The following is a 25807-nucleotide window of genomic DNA, read 5'->3' as shown; positions in this document are numbered from 1 at the left end:
CTCAGCCCTGTAGATTGCACACGACAGGCCTTGCGAGATGGGTGTGGTTTTGTGAGATCATGTCCCTCAATGTGACATCCACGACACAGTGAGCCATTCACAGGGCAAGGACATTGAGGGCTGCGCAGTGTTGGATACAGTGAGTCTACCTCCTAGCATATAGTGATATGTAATGAATGTCTTGCTCAAACTAAAAATGGACAGTAGATGTGGGCAGACTACACATGGCTTTCTGTGCTGGCATCCTGCATGTGTATGAGATGGGCAGGTACTGTGTCCACCCTCACACCTGCATGCATTTACGTGTGATTCTCCCATGCTGATGTTCCATGTGAGATGCATTCTTGTCTCTGTTAGACATAATTGTGGATTTGGGATGAGTTAGTATCATGCTCCTGTACTGAGAGATGTTGGTACATGACACTGTCACTGATTCCCCCCCCTCTTTTCTCCCATGTCTGCAGCTCAAAGTACACCAGCGTAAGGCCGTGTGGAGGGCCATTGCATGCAAGGTGCTGGCTCTGGGTATCTCAAACCGAAGGTGCACACACTGTTACAAGAGGTGGGATGACATCTGCCGGCTGAGCAAGAACGTGGCGGAGATGACCCTGGGACTGGCAGGTTGGTGTGGCGGAGCATGACACCACTAATTGCCCGCATCTTGGCCGTGACCCGGCCTGAGCTGGATGCACGTTTGAAGGAGCATCAACAGCAAGCTAGGGGTGAGTAGCCTTGGAAGGGTGGCATTGGCTGTGAGTGGCTGCATGTGTTCACAGCCTGGGTCAGCGCTGGGCTATGTGATGTTGGTAGTGTGATGCAGTGGCTTGTAAGTGGCCTCTCTGTTGGGTGCAGCTGTCATGCATTTGCCCTACCTGTACTTCCTAATGTAATTTGAGTAATGGGCATTGACATTGCATTCTGAGTCGTGGGCTTCAGGTATCATCTGCATTGGGGAAGTCTGGGAAATCCCATGGAAGAGAATGGCAGTGTGCATTATCTGAGTTTGTTTTTATCAATGCGTGCATTGCCTGACCTCAGAATTGTGAAGCTTAGACATCTGACGCCAATGTGCAACAGTAGTTGTGCCCAAAAGTACAACATGGTTGATGGCATAAGCTCATGGCCATTATGGGCTGTTATGTTGTAGTCTGTATCCGTGTTGTCCCCTTCTGCTCCATCCAGATATGACAGTGGCAACATGTCATGGGGTACATCTTTGCCCCCATCAGGGCCCTAGGTGTGCTCAGAGCTATTTGTGTGTCTGGTTGAACAGAGCCACCGGCAGGATATTGTGCTGTGTGGTCATCACATGGCGATATTGTGCTGTGTGGTCATCACATGGCTCACTTATGCCTGGTTTGCTTGTTGACATGAAAAAATCGAGTTAAAAATTGAGGGCGCACAATGTTATTGCACAGGGTAGTGTGCAACATGGAGATTTCATCATCTACAGTGATGCTTTGATTGCATATGATTGTTCTGTTCAAGTCAATGAACTGACCCTACATCTCTATCTCTCATGCAGCATCTCCCGTGGGCACGGAAGGACAGGGGATGGACACCAGTGGTGAGGCATCAAGCACAACAGCTGCACACAAGCACAGTGACACAGATGTGACCAGCGCCTCGGCGGGGTACAGGAGTCTGCTTGAGGAATCATAGCCAAAGACGCAAACCTCAACGTCATCTGATGCCAGCGGTGACACATCCATGTTGGCGGGCACCGGGAACGGGGTCTCTGCCTCCTCTTCCAATACACAGCGTACAGTGCCCATCCTCCCAACTACTTCCACTGTTGCTGCCCGTGTTCGCACCAGTAAGAAGGGAAGAGTGTCCTTCACCCCAGGCACCGCTGTACCTGCCCCTGTCCCCCCTGCTGCCATCAGTGCTGAGTCTGTGGACCTTTTGTGGCAGCTGTGTGTGGGCCGGACAGCTCTCCTCAATGCCTTCCTAGACCACACCAAAAGGTTGGCACAGGTGGTTGCTTTCATGGAGGGCATACATTCAGATGTGGGTGGGCTACACCGGACTGTCCAGTCTTTGTCCTCTGCAGTGACGGCAGCCATTCAACTGGCACAATCTTGGAGTACAGCTCCAGTCCCTTTTTCCACCCCCCAGCCAGTGGCCACATCGGCTCCCCAAGAAGTGGAAAGGCACCCCTCCACAACCTCCCACCCACACTGTGTCTCACAGCAGCATGACTCCACCTCTACGTCCCAATACATCATCTGGTCCAAGCAGCCCACCGGCTCCCCAAGCCACTGATGCCTCTACCTCAGCTGGGCCTCTCTCTCCCCGGTCCAGTCCTCCAACTGTCGCCGACACACAGCCATCTCCCAGTCAGACTGACAGCCAAGTCCGAGTGGTAGCCACCCTCACACACCTGTCTCGCCCACAGCGGTGCCTGTACTACCCATTGTAACTCCCATGGCAGGGTACAGTCACCCACATTCTCTGTGGAGCTTCTCATGTACTTACTCTGCACATTGGACTGGCCACTGGCCTTGTTGTTCACTGCTGTTTGCCACTTGCCTGTGCAGCTTCTCATGTACTTACTCTGCACATTGGACTGGCCACTGGTCTTGTTGTTCCCTGCTGTTTGCCCCTTGCCTGTGCAGCTTCTCATGTACTTACTCTGCACCTCGGACTGTCCGCTTGCCTTGTTGTTCCCTGCTGTTTGCCCCTTGCCTGTGTAGCTTCTCATGTACTTACTCTGCACCTTGGACTGGCCACCAGCCTTGTTGTTCCCTGCTGTTAGCCCCTTGCCTGTGTAGCTTATTATGGACTTACTCTGCACCTTGGACTGGCCTCTGGCCTTGTTGTTCACTGCTGTTTGCCCCTTGCCTGTTCAGCTTCTCGTGTAACTACTCTGCGCGTTGTGCTGGCCACTGGCCTTGTTGTTCACTGCTGTTTGCCCCTTGCCTGTGCAGCTTCTCATGTCATGTAACTACTCTGCACTTTGTGCAGGCCACTGGCCCTGTTGTTCACTGCTGTTTGACACTTGCCTGTGCAGCTTCTCATGTAACTATTCTGCACTTTGTGCTGGTCACTGGCCTTGTTGTTCCCTGCTGTTTGCCCCTTGCCTGCACAGCTTATTATGGACTTACTCTGCACCTTGGACTGGCCTCTGGCCTTGTTGTTCACTGCTGTTTGCCCCTTGCCTGTTCAGCTTCTCATGTAACTACTCTGCACGTTGTGCTGGCCACTGGCCTTGTTGTTCACTGCTGTTTGCCCCTTGCCTGTGCAGCTTCTCATGTCATGTAACTACTCTGCACTTTGTGCTGGCCACTGGCCCTGTTGTTCACTGCTGTTTGACACTTGCCTGTGCAGCTTCTCATGTAACTACTCTGCACTTTGTGCTGGCCACTGGTTTTGTTGTTCACTGCTGTTTGCCACTTGCCTGTGCAGCTTCTCGTGTAACTACTCTGCACATTGTGCTGGCCACTGGCCTTTTTCTTGTCTAATATTGGTGCCTATCTGTGCAATGTGTGAATAAAGACAATTACTCCTGTTGTCTGGTTTGTCAGTGTCCTTACTGTGACACATGCTCTGTATGCCACTTCATCCTTGCCAATAGCTTGTCTCACTTTTACTAGTTTTTACAGGGGTGACAGGGACTTCAGTTCTTCCTGGCTCTGATGCTTGTGGGTGCAATGATGGTGGTTTATATGAAATACCGTTATCATTATCATTCTTTGTTCATGTTAGCTATATTGTACACATGTCAGGTTTGGAGGCACTGCCAGCACAGAGTGGGATTCTATCCACAGGATTGAAGGCAGGCTGGCCAGGAAAATCTTGTCTGTGCGATCTTACTTTATGTGTGCCCAGCAGTGTTGGTGTATGTTCATCTTGTGATGGGCAGTCATCCTAGTCACATGGGTTACTTTCAGTGTGTGCACTTGGGTGGTCAAGAGTTGTGCAGAGTGAAGGGGTTGACTTTGACGGGACTGTTGATGTGTGTGTGCCCATGCAATGTCAACTACACACATGTGTCACCCAGGAGTAGAGTGCCTGTTTGTCTGATTGCTCAGCCCTGTGATTGTGATTGTGTACACATGTGTGAGTTGTATGTTGTGCACTGTGCAGTGTGTTGGTGTGTCCTTGAAGTTCTGGCTGACTCCTACTTGTTGTTTTTGACAATTGTGAGTATGCAGAGTGTGTGACTGTCAAGTCAGTGTTGTGTTTTGTTGATCAGCCATGTGTCTTGATACTGTTTGTGGTCACTGTGCAGACCTGCTCAGCCACACTGACATTGTGGGTGTGTTTTCTCATGCATTGCTGTCACATGGGACTTTATTGCCTCCATTATGGCATGTGGTGTGTGGTGTCATACCATCCCCTATCTGTGCTTCAGATGCCTACCCATTGTGAGTCTGCACTCCATCTATTTGTGTATGTACACTCCTGCCATGTCCACTACTGACGTACACAACATTTCACTTTCATATCAGCTGTCCCCTTGGGTTGCCTGTGTGTGTACCTCCCCATCACTTCATTTGTAACACTGTGCTTTGTGGTACAGATCTGTGCACAGGAGCAATGTGCCACTCAGGACATTTTCCCAATTGGTTATATTTGGTTTTCTTGCACTGTTTTCCAGTCATGGTTGCTCATTGTGCTGCACAGTCCTCTGGTCATGTTGTTTCCACTTTGGGGTCGCAGACTTGTGCATCTGTGGATGTTGGGTTAGCTGTATGTTTGCTGAGGTACTGCTTCACTTCCTGAGTGTGATGTTGTCTGTGTGCTGTTTTGATTGTTGTAGTGGGTGTTCATGGCGTGTCACTCATATCTGTGTGTAACTGGTATGTTTGGTGTGCACACACTGCTTGTTGTGCATGCAGTGCTGTGAGTATAAGTTGCCTTGTCCTTGCCTGTTGTGCATCCCCTGATGTCCTGCTGTGTTTTCAATGTGATGTATTGCCATGTGCATCTGTTGTGTGTGTGATGTGTCTGTGTGCAGTGTTTGGGCTGTATTGTCTCTTATAGATGACAGATGCTCTGTGTGTGGTGTTCTATTTGTATGTCAGTGTGTGTGTGTGTTTTGTTGTTGTGGTGTGTTTCATTCAGATGTGTGTTGCCAGTGTGGTGTGCCTTACTTGTGTGTCTGTCACATGAATTTAGGTCTATTCTAGTTCCTGTGCTTGTGTTAGCTGTATCCTTGGTGTTTTCTCCTCTCATATTTGAGCTGTCTCTTGTCATTCTTGTGCATGTGCAGGCATGTGGTACACTATGACACCATGTTGACTAGGTGGTGAGTGTGGTATGTCTGTCTGTGTGTCATTGTAGGGGCATTTCTCCCAGTTTGTATCCATGATTGTTTTGTGATGGTGCACTTCTTGTCTGTGTGGTGGTATGTTGTCTGTGCATTGTTCCTGACTGATGAGGTTGTGTACTCCTATTCTGCCTGTGCTCCCATTGCCTTTCAACAGTTTTGCTGCACAGGTCGTGTCTGGTCTTGTTGTGGTTGTATGTGTTTTTGTTTAATTATGTGTTTGGCTGTTGTTCTTTTGCAAACATTGGTTCAGGTATCCCTGTGTGTGTGTGATGTTTGTGGATACCCCCCAGGGAGTGTGATTGTTTGTCAGTGTATTTTCTGGACATTATTGGCACCCTTCTGTGTGTTTGACACTGGTGTTGTGTGCTGCAGGTGTGATGAGGGGGGTGTTGTGCGAAAATTCCTACTTGTGTTTGACAGTCATGGAGTGTTGCAATGGGCCCTGTGTGTTGTGCTGCTGACATACTCCTGTCAAGTAGTTTGATACAGATGTGTGGCTGTTCACTGTTTGTGTTCACTGTTTGACTTCATACCCTTCCTTTCATCCCTGTGCCTATACATGGGTTGCCTTACTGTCTCTCTGAGTTGTTGCACCGAGGTGACTGTGGTTTGACTTCACTCACTGTGCCTGCCATGTGTGATTTGATGGGCTGAGGGTGTTATTATATGTTCCTTCTCTTGCATGTGATGTACACATGCTTGGTGGTTAGCTCCTTGGCCTTCCATTTGTGTGCACCTCACTTTAGCTTTCCTATTTGTTGTACTCCATTGCTGCTGGCATGTGGTCTGTGTATGTGGCTGTGTGTCAGTGTGGGGTATGTCTGTGTGACTTGGCAGGCTGTGTGTCCAGTAAAGTGATTGTTCATTATCTGTGTGTGTGTTCATTTTGTGCTTGGACTCACTTGTCTTGCCATGAGTGTGGTGTTGTTATGGTGTGTGGATTCCCTGGGCCTGTGCTTCTGTGCTGTGTGTTCCTCTGCAGCCACACCTGCTGAGGCTGTCTCCCTAGTTGTTTGGTGTGTGGTGCAGGTTCACCTGGCTGGTTATTGTGAATGGGGAAGCACAGGAGGGGCACATGGCATGTCCCTTCATGTTGGGGGGGCTAGTGTGTGGAGGTGTGGCCCTGTGATCTTTGTGCGCTGTCCATGCCTGGCGCTGTCCCTGCCTTCTGCATTGTGCGCATGTTTTACCGCGTCTTCACCGCAGCCGTGACGTGACCGGGACATTACTTCAAGATCGCGGTAGATGGGTGACCTGGATGCGGAGGGGTGATTTGGTGACAGGTAGGACATGTGTTTGTACACTTGTGGATGTGTTCCTGTCCCCACCACGGTGTCTGGTGTGGACAGGAACCCTATATTTGCACCTGGGTAATGTGTTGGGGTTGTGTGCGTGGTTGTGTGTTTGCGTACCTACGACGTCGTCCGCGACGGTCCATGACTTGCTGGTAATGTATCAGGTACAGCACGGGGAAGACGTGTAGAGCTGGATCTATTGCGTTCGGGACGGGATGGAGGGTACGGGGAGTCTGGTTTCGCGCTTCGCTGTCGTGCTTCCGCCGTCTCTGGTTGGACGGTTTCTCCGCTGCGGTGCGACTAGCTGTTTGGGGCATCCTGATTTATAGAGCGGATGGGACGTCATTCCGCACGGCGGTGAGTCTCCATTGGCTCCCACTGCCGTGGTGGTGGGCGCACTTTGATGGCGGTTCGCATCGCACCGCGGCAGACAGGAAATGGGCTATGTTTGGCCATACTAATATGGCGGGTGTTTAGGACCGCTGCTGGCATATGGTAAAAAGCATTTTCCGCCACCGCCAGCACCGCGCAGGTGCCTACACCCGCCATACTAATAGACCCCTAAGAATCAAAGGTCCTAGAGCTGTACACACAGGCAGGAGACATTACACATTCAATGTTTGTATATTTTGTCCAATCTCCGCCCAAGTGTGATTGTTACTTTTCAGTCAAGGACTGGTGTTCTACGTTGTGCATTCAAATTTGTATAATTCATGTATTTTTGTACCACTTGTTGATTTTTTATGTACACTTGTGAAATGTTTTTGTCAGCAAATTGTCTGAATTTTTCATTGTCTTTTATGATGACATGATAAAAATGTACTCAACATTTTTCTAAAAAAGTTAAAAGAAAAGTGGAATAAATCACACGAGATTGTGGATTTATGACATCAGCTCGTCATTTGTGTAATTCTTTAGCGAATTCAAGCAACTAGATACTTTCTTGTATACATAGTATTAGAGGTCCCATCTAGTTTGCATATGGACCCAGGCCTTCCATAGGTTTTAAACTTTCTTACAGTGGCATTTTCAAAACATTAATTTAAAATTTGACCACTATAAAAGGGGATGTTTCATTACAATTCCAAAGACAACAAACATGAACTAGTTACCTGCTCCCATTTGGATATTACCACTTATTAAATTTAATAAGTTAACTCCAATGTTATCCTATGAGAGAGGCAGGCCTTGCAGTAGTGAAACACAAATCTAAGAGTGTTTTATTACCAGGACATGTAAAACTTAAAAGTACATGTCCTACTTTGTAAATACACTTAACCCTACCCTAGAGATCACCTATATGTATATAAAAAAAGGATGGTTTTGGCATGACAACAGGTTTATTTTGCTAGGTTGACTTGGCAGTTTTAAAAACTGCATACACAGGCTGGAATGGCAGACCTGAGACATGTTTAAAGTGCTACTTAAGTGATTGGCACAATCATTGATGCAGGCCCACTAGGAGCATTTAATCTACAGGGCTGGGCACAGTTAGTGCCACCTTACTTGAAACCTACAAGTAATTGAAATATACCAATTGGTTATAAGCCAAATCTACCATGATTTAAGCAGAAAGCACAAGCACAAAAGTCAGAAAAAAGAGGTCCGAAAACATGATGGTTGAAGGCAAAAAGTTAGGGGGGAAAACAACACCAGGGATCAAGGATGCAAAGTCTAACAATACAACTCAGGGCTGCTTTTATCTCCACCTCCCCAGAGCACATCAGGATAGCATCCCAGTCAATGTCCACCCAATGCCTTGTACCATTTCTCTTTGAGGCCTCCCAGACAGTCCAGTATATTACTCATGATTATCTTTTAGGTGATGTGGTGCCCCTTGCAATGTGATCTCCTATTACCCCTCTTTTCCTGGTGCTATTTTCAGGCACAACCCCTGACCTATGGCATGTGATGCAACAGCATGCCAACGTTGGACATATAGGTATTTCTGTATTTTTGCCATTTCATATTCTTCCCTCAGTTCCACAAAAAAGTAAAAGTTTGTCTCCCCCGGTCCTGCCATGTACACATGTGCGGATATTATCATCAGATACCATTTCCAAAATTACCTTAGTTTCACTGTTTCTTTCAGCAATTTCCCTTTTCATATTGCGGTTTCATATTTGAGCGTTTACTTCCACCCCATTGCCAAGCAAGCATTCCACCAAGTCTCGGTTACTGCGCTTATGTCCACCAGGAAGACATTTTTCCCTCTATACTCATAGATTGAATGTTCAGTTTGATCGATAGTTCCTTGTTCTGTGAGTGACCTCAGTCAGGCAAGGGCAGCTTTCTCCATCCCTCATAATCTCCTTTAAACGTGGCATGACAGTGTGGAGATTGCACTGGTAAAGTGCCCCAATCCCCAGGGATCTCCATCCCAAGATGTCGGAATCCCTTCTGACTTGAGTGAATATTCTACTGTCCCACTTGTTGATCTGCAGTACTCTCGATTTATACCAGCTGGTCCTGTATCCAGAGTAGATCCATATTCACCAAGTAGCTGCAGGAGTTCAAGGATAGTGCACTCCGGGTCCACTTCGTAGATGAGGACATAATCTATGTACAGTGATGTCCTCTCCTGGGACTCCCCTCTCCACCGAAAATCCCAAATCAGTGGTGGTGTTCTCACAATGCCGGCCGGCAATAATGAATGGGATAAAAGGACACCCCTGCCACACTCGCTTCTTATTTTGAAACTTCACAGTAGTTCTCTGTTGACACGCACAACTGCCATTGGCTCCAAATGTACCAGCTGCATCCATTAGTAATAGGACAGGACTACCCCAAAAGCTTTAAGCGTTTGAAGGAGATATTGCTATTCAAGCGAAGCAACACTTTCTTTTCAACAAATGATAGAACTGCCGGTGGGTGATCTGATTCTTTTGCCCATGGAAGCCTAACATGGAGTTTGCATATGTTTAGTCTTGTGATTTGCATGGCAGAAAGCCTCACTCTTTCTTGGATACTTTGGGGCAGATTTATAACGGACTTGCGCCACTTTTACGCCGCTGTTGCGTCACTTTAGTGACGCAGCGACGGCGTAAACCCTGCGCCATGTTGCGCCCCATTTACAACGGGACGCATCTAGGGAGATGCGTCACGTTGTAAAGCCTCATGTGGGCGTACCTGCACAGGGGGGGCGTTCCGGTGCAGGAACGCCTCCGAAAAGTGGCTGAGTGAACTCTACAAGATTTCACTCAGTCACTTTTCCGGCCATGCTGCGTCAAAACCCTGCGCCTGCTTGAAGCAGGCGTATGGATTGACGCAGCATTGTAACGATAGGGCACCCCCGAGCCTTGCTGGAGCTGCGTCGCGCTTGCGACGCAACTCCAGCAATGCGCCAACCTTCCGCCATCAGATTCGTCACGCATCTGTTTATCCATGCGCCACGATGCGCTGCATTGTAAATGCGGTGCATCTATTGTGGCGCAAGGGTAAACTTTCGTGACGCATCTTCCCAGGCGCATCCATGCTGATTTGCAGGGATGCGCCAGGGAACATAAATCTGCCCCTTTGGTTGTAACTACCAGGAGCAGCCTCTTAGTCAGTATTTTGCTTAGGATTTTCAATTCAATGTTTAATTAGGATATTGGATTATAGTAAGCACATTTCTTCTGTGATTAACTTCCATAAAAAGGATTACTATTATCGCTTAATTGAGACCAGGGAGCAGTCTTTCCTAACTCAAACCTTCTTCAAATAAGTTTACAAGATGCAGTCTCTCCTGTGAAGACAGGTCCTGGTGTATTAACAGTTTGGGATTGTGAGATTTCCTCTGTGGGCTTCTCAACTGTGATCTCATCTTGCAGGAGAAATCTCTGGTCGTGTATTGGCCTTCGCTTTCCCAGCCCTTCATGGAAGTCTTTCACCTCTATGTACCATAGATTTATACAGGTCATTGTAATAACTCACAAATGCCTGCATTATTTATACCTACTTGGAAAGATAAAACTTTTGTTAAACTTGATGATGACATTTTCAAAACTGTGACTCAACCCTGTATCCTGATGAATGTCAAGCTACCCACCTTCACAACTCAGGAGGGGTTTATCCTGACCCCCTAAACCATTTAATCTGTTCCCCAGTCCAGTCCTATTACTTGTTTGTTACTAATCGCTGACCCTTGGTTGCCATGGACCTTTCTTCCACTATATAATAGGTTGTGTTCTTTTAATTTTTATGATGCCCACAGTTGTCTTTGGTGTTTATCTTCTTCCTTCAGTTCTGATTCATGTGCTGTGCTTTTGTCCTGAGGACCTATTTACCTAACCCTTTTGTCATGGGTTAAGGTGTTTATGGCTTTCCCTGTGAATCTCTATGTACGAAACACTGACTGCAGTCATAGCAGTCACTCAATGTAGTAATCACATTACACATATCAGTAAGTGTTCCTTTCCTCCAAATTACCAAAGGAAAGCAGCACAAAGAACTCAAATTAAAACACTATTAGAATGTTTACATAATTATCTTGTTGAAAACTTTGTTCTCTACAAAGCTGCTTCCTGGTCACAATCAGCACCTACTATGTTCGCAACATACTGCAAAATCTAAACTTAAGAAATGCTTGGAGTTTTGTCAAAGGGTAAATACTACTGATTACAATGTGTAATTATTTTAAATAAGCATTGAAGCTCTATCAACAAATTCTCCAAAACTGCAATTTCAAGAGAATGGACTCAATGTTTGGATCCTCTATCGCCATCCAATAGGTTGAATATGCAATCAGTCTGTACTGGCTCAGTGTTACAAACCTTTTCATTTTGCAGTGGTCAACAAAAATACATACCGTATGCACCTTGTCAAATTGTGATGGTTCCTCTGTTTCAGCATTTGGCAACAATTTTAGTTTTCTCCATGCATGTTTAAGACTGTCAGCTCTCATTGCTAGTTCTTGTTCTGTGTTGCGAAGTTCCTGGGATCTTACTCCAAATATCTGAAAAATCAGGCAGATGTAAGTTGTAGGCACTGTAGGCACATGCTAGGTTAGGTCTCTAGTGTACACTAATGATTAAACTTTGTGTAAGAAGCATATCAGCAAAGATTTTTATGAATATTATCTATTTCATAAATATATCCAGTGATTAATTTGAGCCGCTGGTTGCAGGTGGGGCCCACCAACACTTATTTTTGGGGACTGGCACTTGCTTTTCCTCATTAGACTTTGACCCAGAGCAACAGACTGAAAACACACAAGGAACAAATAAGACAAGCATTTGCAATGCAATAGGTCTCGCATTTACGCGAGTTTGAGCTATTGGCATTGTAAATAACAATGCCTTTTATTTATGTTTTAAAAACAGAAACAAAAATAAAAGGCATTGTCATTTACAATGTCAATAGCTCAAACTCACGTAAATGCGAGACCTATTGCATTGCAAATGCTTGTTTTAGTTAGGAGTTAGGGTGTTAGGCCTAAGGGCAATGGGGGGTTCGGGGTAGTTATAGGGACAGCGTGGGGTGTGAGGGGGTTGGGTAGTGTATTTAAAGGAGCAGAGTTTTAGGCCTCAGGGCAGGGGAATGGGTAGTTGAGGTTGTTTTTAGGGCTTAGGGGCTAGCGGAGTCGTTTTTAGGGCTTAGGGGTGGGCGGGGTAGTTTTTAGGGCTATGGGAGGTCGGCATAGGTTTTTAAATTAGGGGTTAAGGTTTTAGGCCTGAGGGCAGTGGAAGGGGTTGGTGTAGTTTTAGGGCCAGCGCGGTGAGTAGGAGGGGATCGGAGGAAGGTTTTGGGCCTCAGGACAGGGGGGCAGGTAGGGAGTTTGTAGGGCGGGGGAGGGGTTCAGAGAAGTGGCGACTTTAGCCACACATACCCCTTTACCATTCATGGCTTTACCATGAAATTGTGTGATAAAGGCATGCATGGTAAAGGAATGTGTCTTTAGGACGCATTTGGGGTTCGAGCTGCGTTGTAGAGGCACATGTGATTAAGCCATGCGTGCCTCTATCATACAATCTCTGCAGCACACATAGCAAGAGGAATACATCTCTCCCAATGGTTTTTGTGCAGGAAGGTGCCCCTCCCTGCACAAAAACAATCCTGCCTGCAATGGAGGCACCCTGGTGCAAAGGTGCTTAGGTTGGAACTAGGCAACAAATTAATCAGCGCAGGGGTAAAGAACAGGAATGCACCTTGTTTCATAAATACGGTGCATTCCACCCGTTTCACATTGGCGTAGGACAGCGCAGCAAGAAAACTTGATGTGCTGCCCTACGCCAATTCCTCGTAAATGAGGCCCATTGTTCGGGGGGGGGCGGGGGGGAAATAAACACAAGCATTGAAAATGCAATAGGTCTCGCCTTCGTTTATGTTAAAGCAAGTGTAGAGAGTGGTAGTGAGAGAGGTGGAGAGGTAGAGAGTAGTAGTATAGAGTGAGTATTTGAGAGTGAGTAGTAGAGATTGAGTATTAGAGTAGCAGAAAGGGAGTATTAGAGTAATAGAGAGTGGATAGTAGAAATTGAATTGCAGAGAGTATTAGAGAGTTAGTAGAGAGTAGGAGAGAGTGAGTAATAGAGAGTGAGTAGTACAGTGGATAGCATAGAGTAATAGTGATTGAGTAGTAGAAAGTGAGTAGTAGTTAGTAGTAGAGTGAGTAGTAGAGAATGAGTAGTAGAAAGTAGAGAGTGAGTAGTAGAGAGTGAGTAGATAGCAGTAGAGGGCGGTTGAGAGTGATTAGAGAGTAGTAGAGAAGTAGAGTGAGTAGTAGAGAGTAGTATAGAGTGAGTATTAGAGAGTGATTAGTAGTGATTGAGTAGTAGAGAGTAGTAGAGTGAGTTGCATAGAATGAGTAGTATAGATGAGTAAAGAGTGAGTAGAGGGTAGAGAGTAGTTGAGGTGAGTAGTAGAGGTGAGTAGTAGAGAGTCTGTAGTAGAGTGAGTAGTAGAGTAAAGAGTAGAGAATAGAGAGAAGAGAATAGAGAGTAGTAGAGAGTGAGTAGTAGAGAGTGAGTAGTAGAGAGTGAGTAGTAGAGAGTGAGTAGTAGAGAGTGACTAGTAGGGAGTAAAGAGTGAGTAGTATAGAGTATTAGAGAGTGAGTAGTAGAGAATGAGTTTTAGAGAGTAGTGTGTGTAGTAGAGAGTAGTAGAGAGCGAGTAGTATTGAATGAGTAGCAATTAATAACAGCAAGCTGCGTACTGAAAGCGGCATTTTAATATAAGAACAGCGTAGTGACACCTTCAAAGCTTCCGTTGCTCTAACTGCAAGCTGCGTACTGAAAGCGGCAATTTAATATAAGAACAGAGTAGTGACACCTTCAAAGCTTCCGTTGCAAGCATTACCTTTAGCTGCGCACTGAAAGCGGTATTATAATAAGAAGGAACGGCAATTAATAAAAGCTCAAACACTCATCTGGATCCCTTAAGAAAGACGTGGTGCCACTGCACCTGCTGTACGTGTGACTGCACTTTGGTACGGCTGACTTTAGAGCAGTCTGTGGCCGCTGTGCTGCTGCTAGGCCATCGCTCAAGCAAGACGCGGTGACACTGCACCTGCTGCACGTCTGACTGCACTTTGGTACGGCTGACTTTAGAGCAGTCTGTGGCCGCTGTGCTGCTGCTAGGCCATCGCTCAAGCAAGACGCGGTGCCACTGCACCTGCTGCACATCTGACTGCACTCTGATAGGGCTGAAAGCGGATTGTAAAATAAGAAGGAACGGCAATTAATAACGGCAAGCTGCGTACTGAAAGCGGCATTTTTAAATAAGAAAGAGTTTTAAAGGAAGAAGGAACGGCAATTAACAGCAAGCTGCGTACTGAAAGCGGCATTTTAATATAAGAACAGCGTAGTGACACCTTCAAAGTTTCCGTTGCCAAAACAGCAAGCTGCGCACTGAAAGCTGCATTTTAATAGAAGAACAGCGTAGTGACACCTTCAAAGCTTCCGTTGCAAGCATTACCTTTAGCTGCGCACTGAAAGCGGTATTATAATAAGAAGGAACGGCAATTAATAAAAGCTCAAACACTCATCTGGATCCCTTAAGCAAGACGTGGTGCCACTGCACCTGCTGTACGTGTGACTGCACTTTGGTACGGCTGACTTTAGAGCAGTCTGTGGCCGCTGTGCTGCTGCTAGGCCATCGCTCAAGCAAGACGCGGTGACACTGCACCTGCTGCACGTCTGACTGCACTTTGGTACGGCTGACTTTAGAGCAGTCTGTGGCCGCTGTGCTGCTGCTAGGCCATCGCTCAAGCAAGACTCGGTGTCACTGCACCTGCTGCACATCTGACTGCACTCTGATAGGGCTGAAAGCGGATTGTAAAATAAGAAGGAACGGCAATTAATAACGGCAAGCTGCGTACTGAAAGCGGCATTTTTAAATAAGAAAGAATTTTAAAGGAAGAAGGAACGGCAATTAACAGCAAGCTGCGTACTGAAAGGGGCATTTTAATATAAGAACAGCGTAGTGACACCTTCAAAGTTTCCGTTGCCAAAACAGCAAGCTGCGCACTGAAAGCTGCATTTTAATAGAAGAACAGCGTAGTGACACCTTCAAAGCTTCCGTTGCTCTAACTGCAAGCTGAACGGCAATTAACAGCAAGCTGCGTACTGAAAGCGGCATTTTAATATAAGAACAGCGTAGTGACACCTTCAAAGTTTCCGTTGCCAAAACAGCAAGCTGCGCACTGAAAGCTGCATTTTAATAGAAGAACAGCGTAGTGACACCTTCAAAGCTTCCGTTGCTCTAACTGCAAGCTGCGTACTGAAAGCGGCATTTTAATATAAGAACAGCGTAGTGACTTCAAAGCTTCCGTTGCTAGGACACCAAAATAAACAAGAAGGGCTGGGCGAGAAGGGAGGGGGGAATGCCAGCAACAGAGGATCCCGCGAAAGTGAAAGTGATCGGATTACGATCGCTACGGAGTTAAGACACATGGCGCTGCGCGCGTGCACGTTCACGTGCACTGTAGCTTTAGGCCACGGCAGCACTTTGAAAAGCCCAGATATAAAATGTCTCTTCGAGCCTTTGGCTCGCGAGACCTAAAAAACCATAAAAATGGCAAGACAGAGATAAAGGGGCAGGGATGGTCTGGTGGTGGATGAAAGAGGTATGAGGTGGGTTTAAGACTAGGCAGCCTTAGTATTACACCCCGAACTTCAATAGAGGCAGCAGTGGGCTTCTGAGCAAAACATTGGTCCCCAGCACTTACTATTTTACAAATTGAAGACTGGATATATCAGCATTCTCACAATTGCAGTATTGTTTTAGGTTTGGCACAAAAGTCAGCATTAGCGGTCTTATCAGATTCTTGAAATCATAAATTCGGGGAAAAAAATGAAAACCTTATAAAATGTACTTGAACTTTTATACTAAAATGAATGCCACAAAGTTCCCATGTGAGTTGCTGCAACAATGTTATAGGAACATTTACGTGCTTTCATGCATCTTTTTATTGGGACCACCTCAATAGGCTGTAAGGCTACGCTAAGGAGCCAAAGGGAGATCGGGCCGCGGTGGGAAAAGTCATCTATTTGAAAACAAAGGTTTTCTTTAATCTCAAATCAGGCAAGCAGGAACAGGCCACCAGCAATGGCTGAAGTGAACCTCACAGCTTTAGAGCAGTTCAGTTGCAGCTGTCCGTGAAAGCTGCTTGAGAAAAAGAAAAACCACCAGGTGCGCCAAGGTGACCCACTCATCCAAACAACTTATATAAACACATTCCGTTCTCACGATACAATAATTATGGAGCTACCAAATCTTAAATAAGCAGTTGTCTTAAACAATTTCTGGCAAATGTTGCACAGCTGCAGACAGAGACATTTACCAATATCCCAGATGAAGAATTTAAAAATCTTTCCACAGTTATAAGCAAAACCAACTTGCTGTCAAGATCAAAGTTCATTCTGTTTTGTGCTTCATATGATAACAATATAAAGATTCAAGTCAGAAACTAGCAGTTTAAGATGGCTTTCATGTAATTGCGTAATCACAATGCATGTGGAATATTGCACTTTTGTCATTCAAGAACTAACTGTGGCATTTTTTCTGAAAAAAATCTGGTTAGACCTTCATGTCATGGATGTTTTGTTTGCTTTGTATATTGTTGCTGAAAGTGAACCTTTTGTACTGGCAGGAGGACACTCGATAAAGAAGTAGAGTGGAGTGGTGTGTCATAGAGTGGTGTGTCGTAGAGTGTCTTAGATTGGAAGGGCATAGAGTGGCATAGCATAGAGTGGAGTACCATGTCACAGAGTGGATTGGAGTGCCGTTGAATGGAGTGGCATCTTGTAGAGTGGAGTGGTCTCGAATGTCAGAGTGGAATGGAGTGTCCTAGAATGGCATGGTGTGTCGCAGAGTAGAAAGGCATGTTGTGTTGTAGAGTGTCATGTGTCATAAAATAGAGTATAGCGGCATAGATTGGAGGGGAACACAGTAGAGTAGAGTGCTGTAGTGAAGTGGTGTAGAGTGCAGAGGTGTTCTTTAGAGTAGAACAGAGTGGCTTGTCATAGATTGGGGTGTTGTAAAGTATGTTAGAGTGGAGGGACATAGAATGGAGGGGTGAAGAGTGGAGTGGCATGTCGTTGAGTGGAGTGGTGTGTTGTAGAATGACGTGACATGTCACAGAGTGGAGTGGCATGTGGTAGAGTGTAGCAGTGGCTCCTTCGCAATGGCAGAGGAGCGTCGCCCCACTGCCTGGCTCACAGCCAGCAAATGTTTTAAAAAAAACTATGTTCTTACATAATTTTTTTGCATTTACCGGCTCTTAGCCAACGCTGTAGGGAGGGGTGGGCCGAGGCATGGGAGGTGAGAGAAGGAGCACTCTGTGCCCTCCCTAAGGGCTCATGTGGGTTTGGCCGGCTGTCTCAGGCTGAATAAAACACTCATGCGCACTTAGATTTCTCCAGCCTGGCTACTCACAGACTCCCTGGCCTGAGTGGAGCATCTTTCTAGCCTGCTAAGGGCAATCCCCACAATGCTCTGCAGCACAGGGATTGGATGGAAATGTTTTCCAGGGGCTGCTTGGACTCAGGAAGAAGAGAGGTGGCGAACACGCCACAACACTGGAGGTGGCCGGCTGCTAAAGGTACGTTTAAAAAAAATCAATTATTTCTAACACTCCCCTCTACGTGCTATGCCCCCACACTTACTCTCCTGTGTTCCCTCCACCTGCTCCACCACCTTTTATTTGTGGTGCCAGACACTGGTAGAGTAGTGTTGTGTGTCATAGAGTTTCGCACAATGGAATATAGGGGCGGAGAGTGGAAGGGCATAGAGTAGAGAAGAGTGTTGTAGAGTGGGGTGGCATAGAGTGGTGTCTCATTGAGTACAGAGGACTGGTGTGTCAAAGAGGGGGTATTGTAGAGTGTCTTAGATTGAAATACGTACAGTGTGGTGGTGTAGAGTGGACTGGCATGTGGTAGAGGGGAGTGGCATGTCGTAGAGTGGAGTAGCATGTCGTACAATGGAGTGGCATGTTGTACAGTGGAGTGCCATGTTGTACAGTGGAGTGCCATGGAATGGCAAAAGAGTGGAGTGGAGTGTCATAGAGTGGAGTGGCGTGTCATAGAGTGAAGTGGTGTGCCATAGAGTAGAGTGGCATGTCGTAGAGTGTGCTAGAGTGTAGGGGCATAGAGTGGAGTGGCATTGAGTAGAGTGGTGTGCCATAGAAAAGAGTGGTGCGTCGTACAGTGGAGTAGAGTAGCATAGAGTGGAGGAGCATAGAGTGGAGTAGAGTTGTAGATGGAGTGGTGTAGAGTGGAATAGCATGTCGTAGAGTAAAGTGGACTGGTGTGTCGTAGAGTTGAGTGGCATGTCGTAGTCTGGAGTGGTGTGTCGTAGAGCGGAGTGGAGTGTCAAAGAGTGGTGTCTCATATAGTGTCTTTTGTCATGTACAAATTATTATTTTAAATTCAGTAGGTAGCATAGAGTAGAGTGGTGTGTCATCGAATAGAGTGTAGTGGTGTGTCAAAGAGTGGCATATTGTAAAATGTCTTAGAGTGGAGGGGTGTAGAGTGGAGTGGCACTATGTACAGTGATGTGGCATGTCATAGAGTGAAGTGGTGTGTTGTAGAGTGGAGTAGCATGGAATGATGTGGAGTGGAGTGTCATAGTGTGGAGTGGCCTGTTGTAGAGTAAAGTGGCATGTTGTACAGTGGACTTGGGTGTCGTAGAGTCGAATGGCCACTCCACACTCTGACACTCCACTCTACATTACTCCAGGCCACTCCACTCTGCGCACAGTGTCTTTTTGTCAGAATCTTCAGTGGACAGTCTTCTTTTTATCGTCTTGGAGTGGAGGGAAGGGCTATTAGTACTGGTTCTGATGGTTCTTGTCTGCCCGAGGTAGGGGCGACCCTTTCTGGCAGCCACGATGTTGCTGGCAATGGAATATCTAAGCAGACAGTGCTTTCCAGAAGGAGTCCCCAAGAGGAAAACCCCCAAAGGGAAAAAAACTCTGATGGCGACTCCCAGGAGGCGGAAGAGGACTGGTAGAGATGAGGATTCCAGGGTTGGCAGCAGGGCTCAGATATCGCAGACAGGGTAATAATACTCAGAATAGGAAGAAAAAGGGTCAACAGAGAACTACAAGAGACAGAATCACCAGCGGATGAGAAGACACCAACAGTAGTGATAAATCAGCAGTAGGAGCGAAGACACACCAGCAGGAGCCAAGAGTGTTGCAACGCAAAGAGAAAGACAATTCTGACTCTTATATACCAAAATACAGGACGTAATGTAGAGGATGTAGTTTGCTGGGATTTTGTATAGGGAAATATTAACAGAAAAACGTAGTGGTGCCTCTATGATGGGTAGGTGTAACAAAAACCTTCCTGAGTACTTCTGAGAGGGAAAAAACTACACTGGACTGGAATATGGCCCCCAAAGAGAAGAATGCCTCCAGCCCAAAGAGCAGCGAAGCTAAGAATGGCCTTCCATGGCCCCTTGCAGGACTCATCAGTTTGCAGGTGACTGTGTGGAGCATTGCACAGTACAACACGGAATGCTAAGGAGGCAGTCTCAGCTCAGCGCATAGTCCAGCAAACCACCCGGGAGTCAGGGGGGCTAACCGTGAGTTGATGCACAGCCAATGCCGTGACACTTTTGTCATGTGTTAGTTTTGGAGGATTTCAATAGGTATTATAGTACTTCTTAGATAGTTTTGTGGAAGTTCTGCAGTACTCTGTCGGTATACATTTTTAAACCAGTAATAAGCTATATTTCATGTTCAAACGCACAATAAAGACAAGGTGTGGTCTAAACAATATGACTGCCTTTTTTTTCTGCAGGCTTTCATTAGCCATTAATATTGGGTTTTGCCATTGCTATATTTTTATGGAATACCATGAATCCTGGTGGTATACCACTGCCCAATATGTCACTATGTTTTTGGCCCTTATCACTTAAAAACTACTGGATCACTTTACATCATATAACAAAGAGGACACTTTCCACACCATAATCTGTATTCCTGACAAATGTTATGAAAATCCGTTCAGCCATTTTGCTGCTACATCTGTCTAATAGGTCTATTGAAAATGCATTGTGCAAACACTTTTGGGACCATTCTTTTTATTTCTTTGCACCCCCTTAACTAATTACCATGAAAATCTGCATCATCAGTCAATGTAGAAAAAGGAATAAGTCTGCAAAGTGTAATGAAGATTCATCAAACTGCGGCAAAGTTATTACCAATTTCAAATTAGAGTTCTAGCTATAACTACAGAGTGGCTTCTGCCAGTTTGTAATGCATATATATATATATATATATATATTAACTGGAAAAAAAACATAGGTTTCAGAGAAGTTATAGTTAGAACTTAGCATTTAAAAAACCTTTAGAAATTCCTAGAAAAAAATATAGGTTTCAAGGGTGTTATAGTTAGCTGGCCATTTCACTCGTACAAAACCATAGAAATTCCTCCATTGTAGTTAGTTCTGCTAACTATAACTCGCGCGCCCGCAATACACTGCTGATGATGTCACATATTGCATCATTCATGACATGGTCAGTGACATCACTGATGACATCTCAAATGACATCACAGATAACATCAATGATGACATCATCCAGTGAATGTGGTTTAGTTTGAAATTTAAATATGTATTATATATATACCAATCTGTATTGAAGATTGAGTGGATATATAACTGTCTGGATGGAGGATTTAGTAGCTGTCTGACTGTCTGTTTAAGTGAGTAATTAAAAGTGTCTCACTTAATACATGGATTAGTAACTAAACTATGTGAATGTGTGCATCACTGTCTCTGTTGTTGTATAACATGCTGCATCAGTTGGTCACTAACTACATGAGTGTGTATATTAGTTATTGATTAGTTGGGTGAGTAATTGTATGGGATACTGAGTTTGTGTGTGGTTGGATGGGGTGTTTGTAACTCTATGCATAGATGTGTGAATGGTTGATTGACTAGGTGTATAGGTTTAAGAGTGCATGTGGAAACAGTTGTTTGGGTGACTGAGTGTATTTATTTGTGTGTTGGTGAGCGAATATATGTGTTAGTTGTACATCTTCAACAAAGTAAAAAAATAAAAGGCATTGTATGTGAGAGTTGGTGCAGATAAATAAGTATGTGTAAGAGTCAGTGATTGTGAGAGTAACTACATGAATGAGTGTATAATTGTAATGGTGATTTTTTCACATATTTATAATGAGTTACTATGTGTTTGAATAAATGAGGTGTTGTTGGATAATTGTGTAAGTGAGTAAATGTGAATGTGATTAATTTTTTTAATGAGTGAGTAGGATGACTGCATAACCGACTAAGATGACTGCTGATGTGTCAATGTCTATATATGTGTATAAGTGCATTTGATAGGGTGCTATTGCCACAGGCCACAGCCAAGGAGAACCCTTTAAAATCATTACCTGGGACCGGTGGGCGCTGAGTGAGGGCTGCTGCACGCACGCGGAGGGTGGACGCTCCCTTCCGTGTTGCTGTTGCTGGTCGTACTTGCAGGGGGCCAGAACTTCAAATCCCAGCATTCCTGGCAGTGTCTCCGCCCCCACCTACGACGACTTCCGCGCTTGGAGGCGCTAAATTAGAACAGCTCCCTCGGTGGAGCGGGTGCTATTGCCACAGGCCACAGCCAAGGAGAACCCTTTAAAATCATTACCTGGGACCGGTGGGCGCTGAGTGAGGGCTGCTGCATGCACGCGGAGATTGGATGCTCCCTTCCGCGTTGCTGTTGCTGGTCGTACTTGCTGGGGGGCCAGAACTTCAAATCCCAGTATTCCTGGCAGTGTCTCCGCCCCCACCTACGAGGACTTCCGCGCCTGGAGGCGCTAAATTAGAACGGCTCCCTCGGTGGAGCGGGTGCTATTGCCGCAGGCCACAGCCAAGGAGAACCCTTTAAAATCATTACCTGGGACCGGTGGGCGCTGAGTGAGGGCTGCTGCACGCACACGGAGGGTGGACGCTCCCTTCCGCGTTGCTGTTGCTGGTCGTACTTGCTGGGGGCCAGAACTTCAAATCCCAGCATTCCTGGTAGTGTCTCCGCCCCCACCTATGACGACTTCCGCGCCTGGAGGCGCTTAATTAGAACGGCTCCCTCAGTGGAGCGGGTGCTATTGCCGCAGGCCACAGCCAAGGAGAACCCTTTAAAATCATTACCTGGGACCGATGGGTGCTGAGTGAGGGCTGCTGCACGCACGCGGAGGGTGGACGCTCCCTTCCGCGTTGCTGTTGCTGGTCGTACTTGCTGGGGGCCAGAACTTCAAATCCCAGCATTCCTGGCAGTGTCTCCGCCCCCACCTACGACGACTTCCGCGCCTGGAGGCGCTAAATTAGAACGGCTCCCTCCGCTTCACGGGACGCGCGCGGGCGGCGCCGGGCTGAGCCCGGGCAGAGGGCGGGCCGTCTGTGGCGGTCCGGGGCTGGCCGAGGCTGGGCTGGGCTGGGCTACATCCAGTTCCAGTGATTTTCTCAGTTACTGATTATACATACCTGGGATATAGTGCATTTTTCCACCAGGTTGTATTTGCAAACAAGGATCGTTTATTGTTGCTTATTTGTATTTTAACATTGATTAAGGGATTCTGGTAGATCCAGACCAAGGCTTTTTCTGGTGTATATTTTCATCATACATTTGTTTGTATATATAGTGAGCCAACCATGTCTACAGCTAACAAGGAGATTGTACATTCTAATATAGCCACCCTTGCCAATTACCTTGTGAAAGTAGTCGACAAAATTAACAAAGAGCGTTGACTTTCTTTGGGCCGGGGGAGTACATCGGCTCCCTTACCTAGTACTCCCAACTCACCCACTTCATTGCCTACCTTATTTGGGAATGGTAGTGGCAATCTAGAATGCCCTCTAATTTCAACAATGGCTACCGTTGAAGAACCAGACTCTACCCTGACCGCGCCAGAATCGCCTCAAGTATTACTAGCTTTATGCTCTCCGGCTCAGAGAGTGCAGAGAGTATTAAGATCAGGGAAGGGTGTTGCTAGGTCAACTATCCCAAAACGGGGGGGAATCATAACAAAAAAAGATCGGACCCCCCTTCTAAGTGTGTCGTTAGTGATCTAGGTATAGAAACCAATAACACCCAAGTAAAATTAGATCCCAAGCAGTTAGAGCTCTTGATTAGCATAATAGATACGAAGCTTGATAAAATTATTATGCCTCTAATGGATAGACTTGATACTCTTTCAGAGGAAATTAAGAGGCTGGGTGGTCTTTTGAATTTGCATACAGGGACAAAGGTTAACTCAGAGGACTCGTTAACGGGTAAGGCTTCTCAATTGAAAACTCCTAAGATTCTCAATGGGGGTTTATGCCCAAATATTGTAGACGTATCGAACTCAACGGTGGGCCAAAGCACATCACCTAAATCTACGGCAGTGGATAAGCCGGGGAACATCGCCGTTAAGCCTAAAAGTTATGGTTACTCTAGGCCTAATTTACCCCCGGAATGTGCACCATATGTGGTAGTTTTAACAAATGTTCCACCACTTCTGGACACCGGGTCTCGTAGTAATCTAGAAACCCACGAGTCCCTTAAGAATAAAACGGTGGCTTGGCTTAATCGAGAGTGTGGTTACCCAGTAGCACTGTCTGATCAAATTTTAACCACTTCCAGAGCTAACTGGATAGGGAACTCCTCCAAATGTATTAGTGGCGATTGTGTGATTGTCAATTTTAACAATCCCCAACTAGCTACTACTACTCTGCTCAGAGCCACCCCTCGACCCTTGAATGATCAGGGAATTTCACTCAGACCGCTGGGGTTTTTCTATCAACATGTAATTAATAAACCATCTAATGTTTTTAAAAGGGGTAGTGGCAGTGCCTCTAGTGTGCCCAGCAGGTTTGAGGTAGTTACATCCAATCGATTTCAATGCCTGAGTGATTTAGATTGTAACGATTGACTGGTTTCTGTTGTGGCGCCCAGTGAAGATGGAGTAGTATTTTGTGGTGCAGTGTCTGAAGGAATTACCTCCGGGCCGCTAGGTAATGTTAGTATCCCTCTTGACTTTTGCCCGTTAATTGGCCTTGCGGGCGATGTTGAGGGGGCTAAAGGAGCAGTTCCTGCAGCTGACAACCACCGCTTGAGTCTAAGCATATTTTCCCAGGTTGAAGGCATTGAAACATCCTCTGGGTCTATGAGTAGCTTTTTTGTCAGCTGGAATGTTGCTGGCCTAGCATCCAAAGAAGATAGCCTGGGGTGGTCAGAGTTTATCAATCTTTTTGATATTTGCTGTTTTCAAGAAACATGGTGTAAAAAATGTTCAGGTTATAATGGCTTTGTTTCCTATCAGTTACCTGCTATTGCATCCATTTCTGGTAGAGCTAAGGGAGGGCTTTTGGTTCTGATTTCCATCAAAATCCCCATTATTGTTAAAAAACATGTTCTAGTGGGGGCCCATTCGCAGATTTTATGGCTATCTGAGAAGGATGGAAGAAATATTCTTTTAATTAATTTTTACAATAATATATTTGATAGCACTAGGCAGTTGGTGGTAGATGCACTGAGAAGCGCACTAAATGATATTATCGAGGGTTCTAATGTTGTTTTCAAATTTATTTTGGCGGGGGATTTTAATACTGTAGTTTGCCCCCTCTCTAACCATTGTTTGTGTGGGGTTACCAACCGCTTTGGGGATGTGGATCTTCATTTTCCTCATAATAAGTATGGGGATTCTCTAAACCATCTCTTAGCGGCCCTTGATATGGAAACATTGGTTACCGAAAAGAATGATCAATGTGAGAGTATTCCGACATTTACAGGGAGGGGGGCAAATACTGTCATTGATTTTATTAGTATGTCATCAAGCCTTGTCCCATGGAGCTTGGCACCTAAGGTCGTGGATATTGTGCTTAGCGATTATAACTGTATTGTTGTAGAGGTTGTTTTGTGGAATAAAAAACCTGTACTTATACCGGAGATTATAGATAATATTGAACCACATAGACCCAATGGTATAAGGTTAAGATGGAATGGTGACAAAGCGGTTATGACGTCCGATTTTATTATCAATAGCTGCTTATTTGAAATCACTAAGATTCTTGAGCAAGCTGACGTCACTGCCGATCTAGTTCAACATTTTACCCGAATTAATTCCATTATAGACCAAAAATTTACTAAATCAACTGAGTGTAAGTCTAAACAACAAAGGGGTTGGTTCGATCGTGCTTGCACTCGCGCTCTTAAAGAGCTTAAAGACGCACTGGCAACCAAACCTAGAGTTAGGGACCAGGTGTGTCAGCTTAGATTAAACTATAAGAACACAGTTAAGCATAGGAAGATAGAACTACAACATGAGGCCTGGGATAAATTGACACAGGCCGCCGAACGGAAAGATTGTACATTATTCTGGGCCACGGTTAATTGCCCTTTTTTAAAAGATGAGAAGGTTCCGGAATTAACCTCAATGGTTAGTATGGATACATGGATTTCCCATTTTTCTATTATTTTTGATTCGGATAATGTTTTGGCCAATCAAAATGATTGCTGGCCCATAGTGCCCTTGGATATTAGTATCATGGAGGTTTTAGGTAGCATTGGTGCTAGCAAAGGTGGAAAGGCCCAGGGCCCCGACGGGGTGTCCATTGATGTCTATAAGTTAGTCCCGGAGGTATGGGGTCCTATGCTGGTTAAAGTTTTTAATGCCGCAGTCTGCTTTGGGGTGCCCCCAACCTGGGAGGAATCAATTATCATACCTATCTTTAAAAAAGGTGATCGGGGGGATGTGAAGAACTACCGCCCCATTTCCCTGTTGGACTCCTCTGTAAAAATAATGAGTAGGGTACTCTTGGTTAGGCTGGAAGAATG

At 45.8% G+C, this 25807-nt stretch overlaps 1 protein-coding gene across 2 annotated transcripts in view; it reads right to left on the bottom strand.

Moving 5' to 3' along the window:
- Positions 1-25807, bottom strand: part of LOC146810887 (uncharacterized) — an 898367-nt gene that overhangs the window by 131462 nt on the left and 741098 nt on the right. For both annotated transcript variants that reach the window (XM_085617928.1, XM_085617929.1), the window contains exon 26: positions 11363-11509. In XM_085617928.1, the coding sequence (XP_085474054.1) occupies positions 11363-11509 (147 nt within the window). The remainder of the gene's footprint in view (positions 1-11362; positions 11510-25807) is intronic.

This window comes from Triturus cristatus, chromosome 7 (genome assembly GCF_964204655.1).
Source record: "Triturus cristatus chromosome 7, aTriCri1.1, whole genome shotgun sequence".
NCBI lineage: Eukaryota > Metazoa > Chordata > Amphibia > Caudata > Salamandridae > Triturus > Triturus cristatus.
The sequence above is the reverse complement of the archived record's forward strand: the minus strand, read 5'-3'. Positions and strand labels throughout refer to the sequence as shown.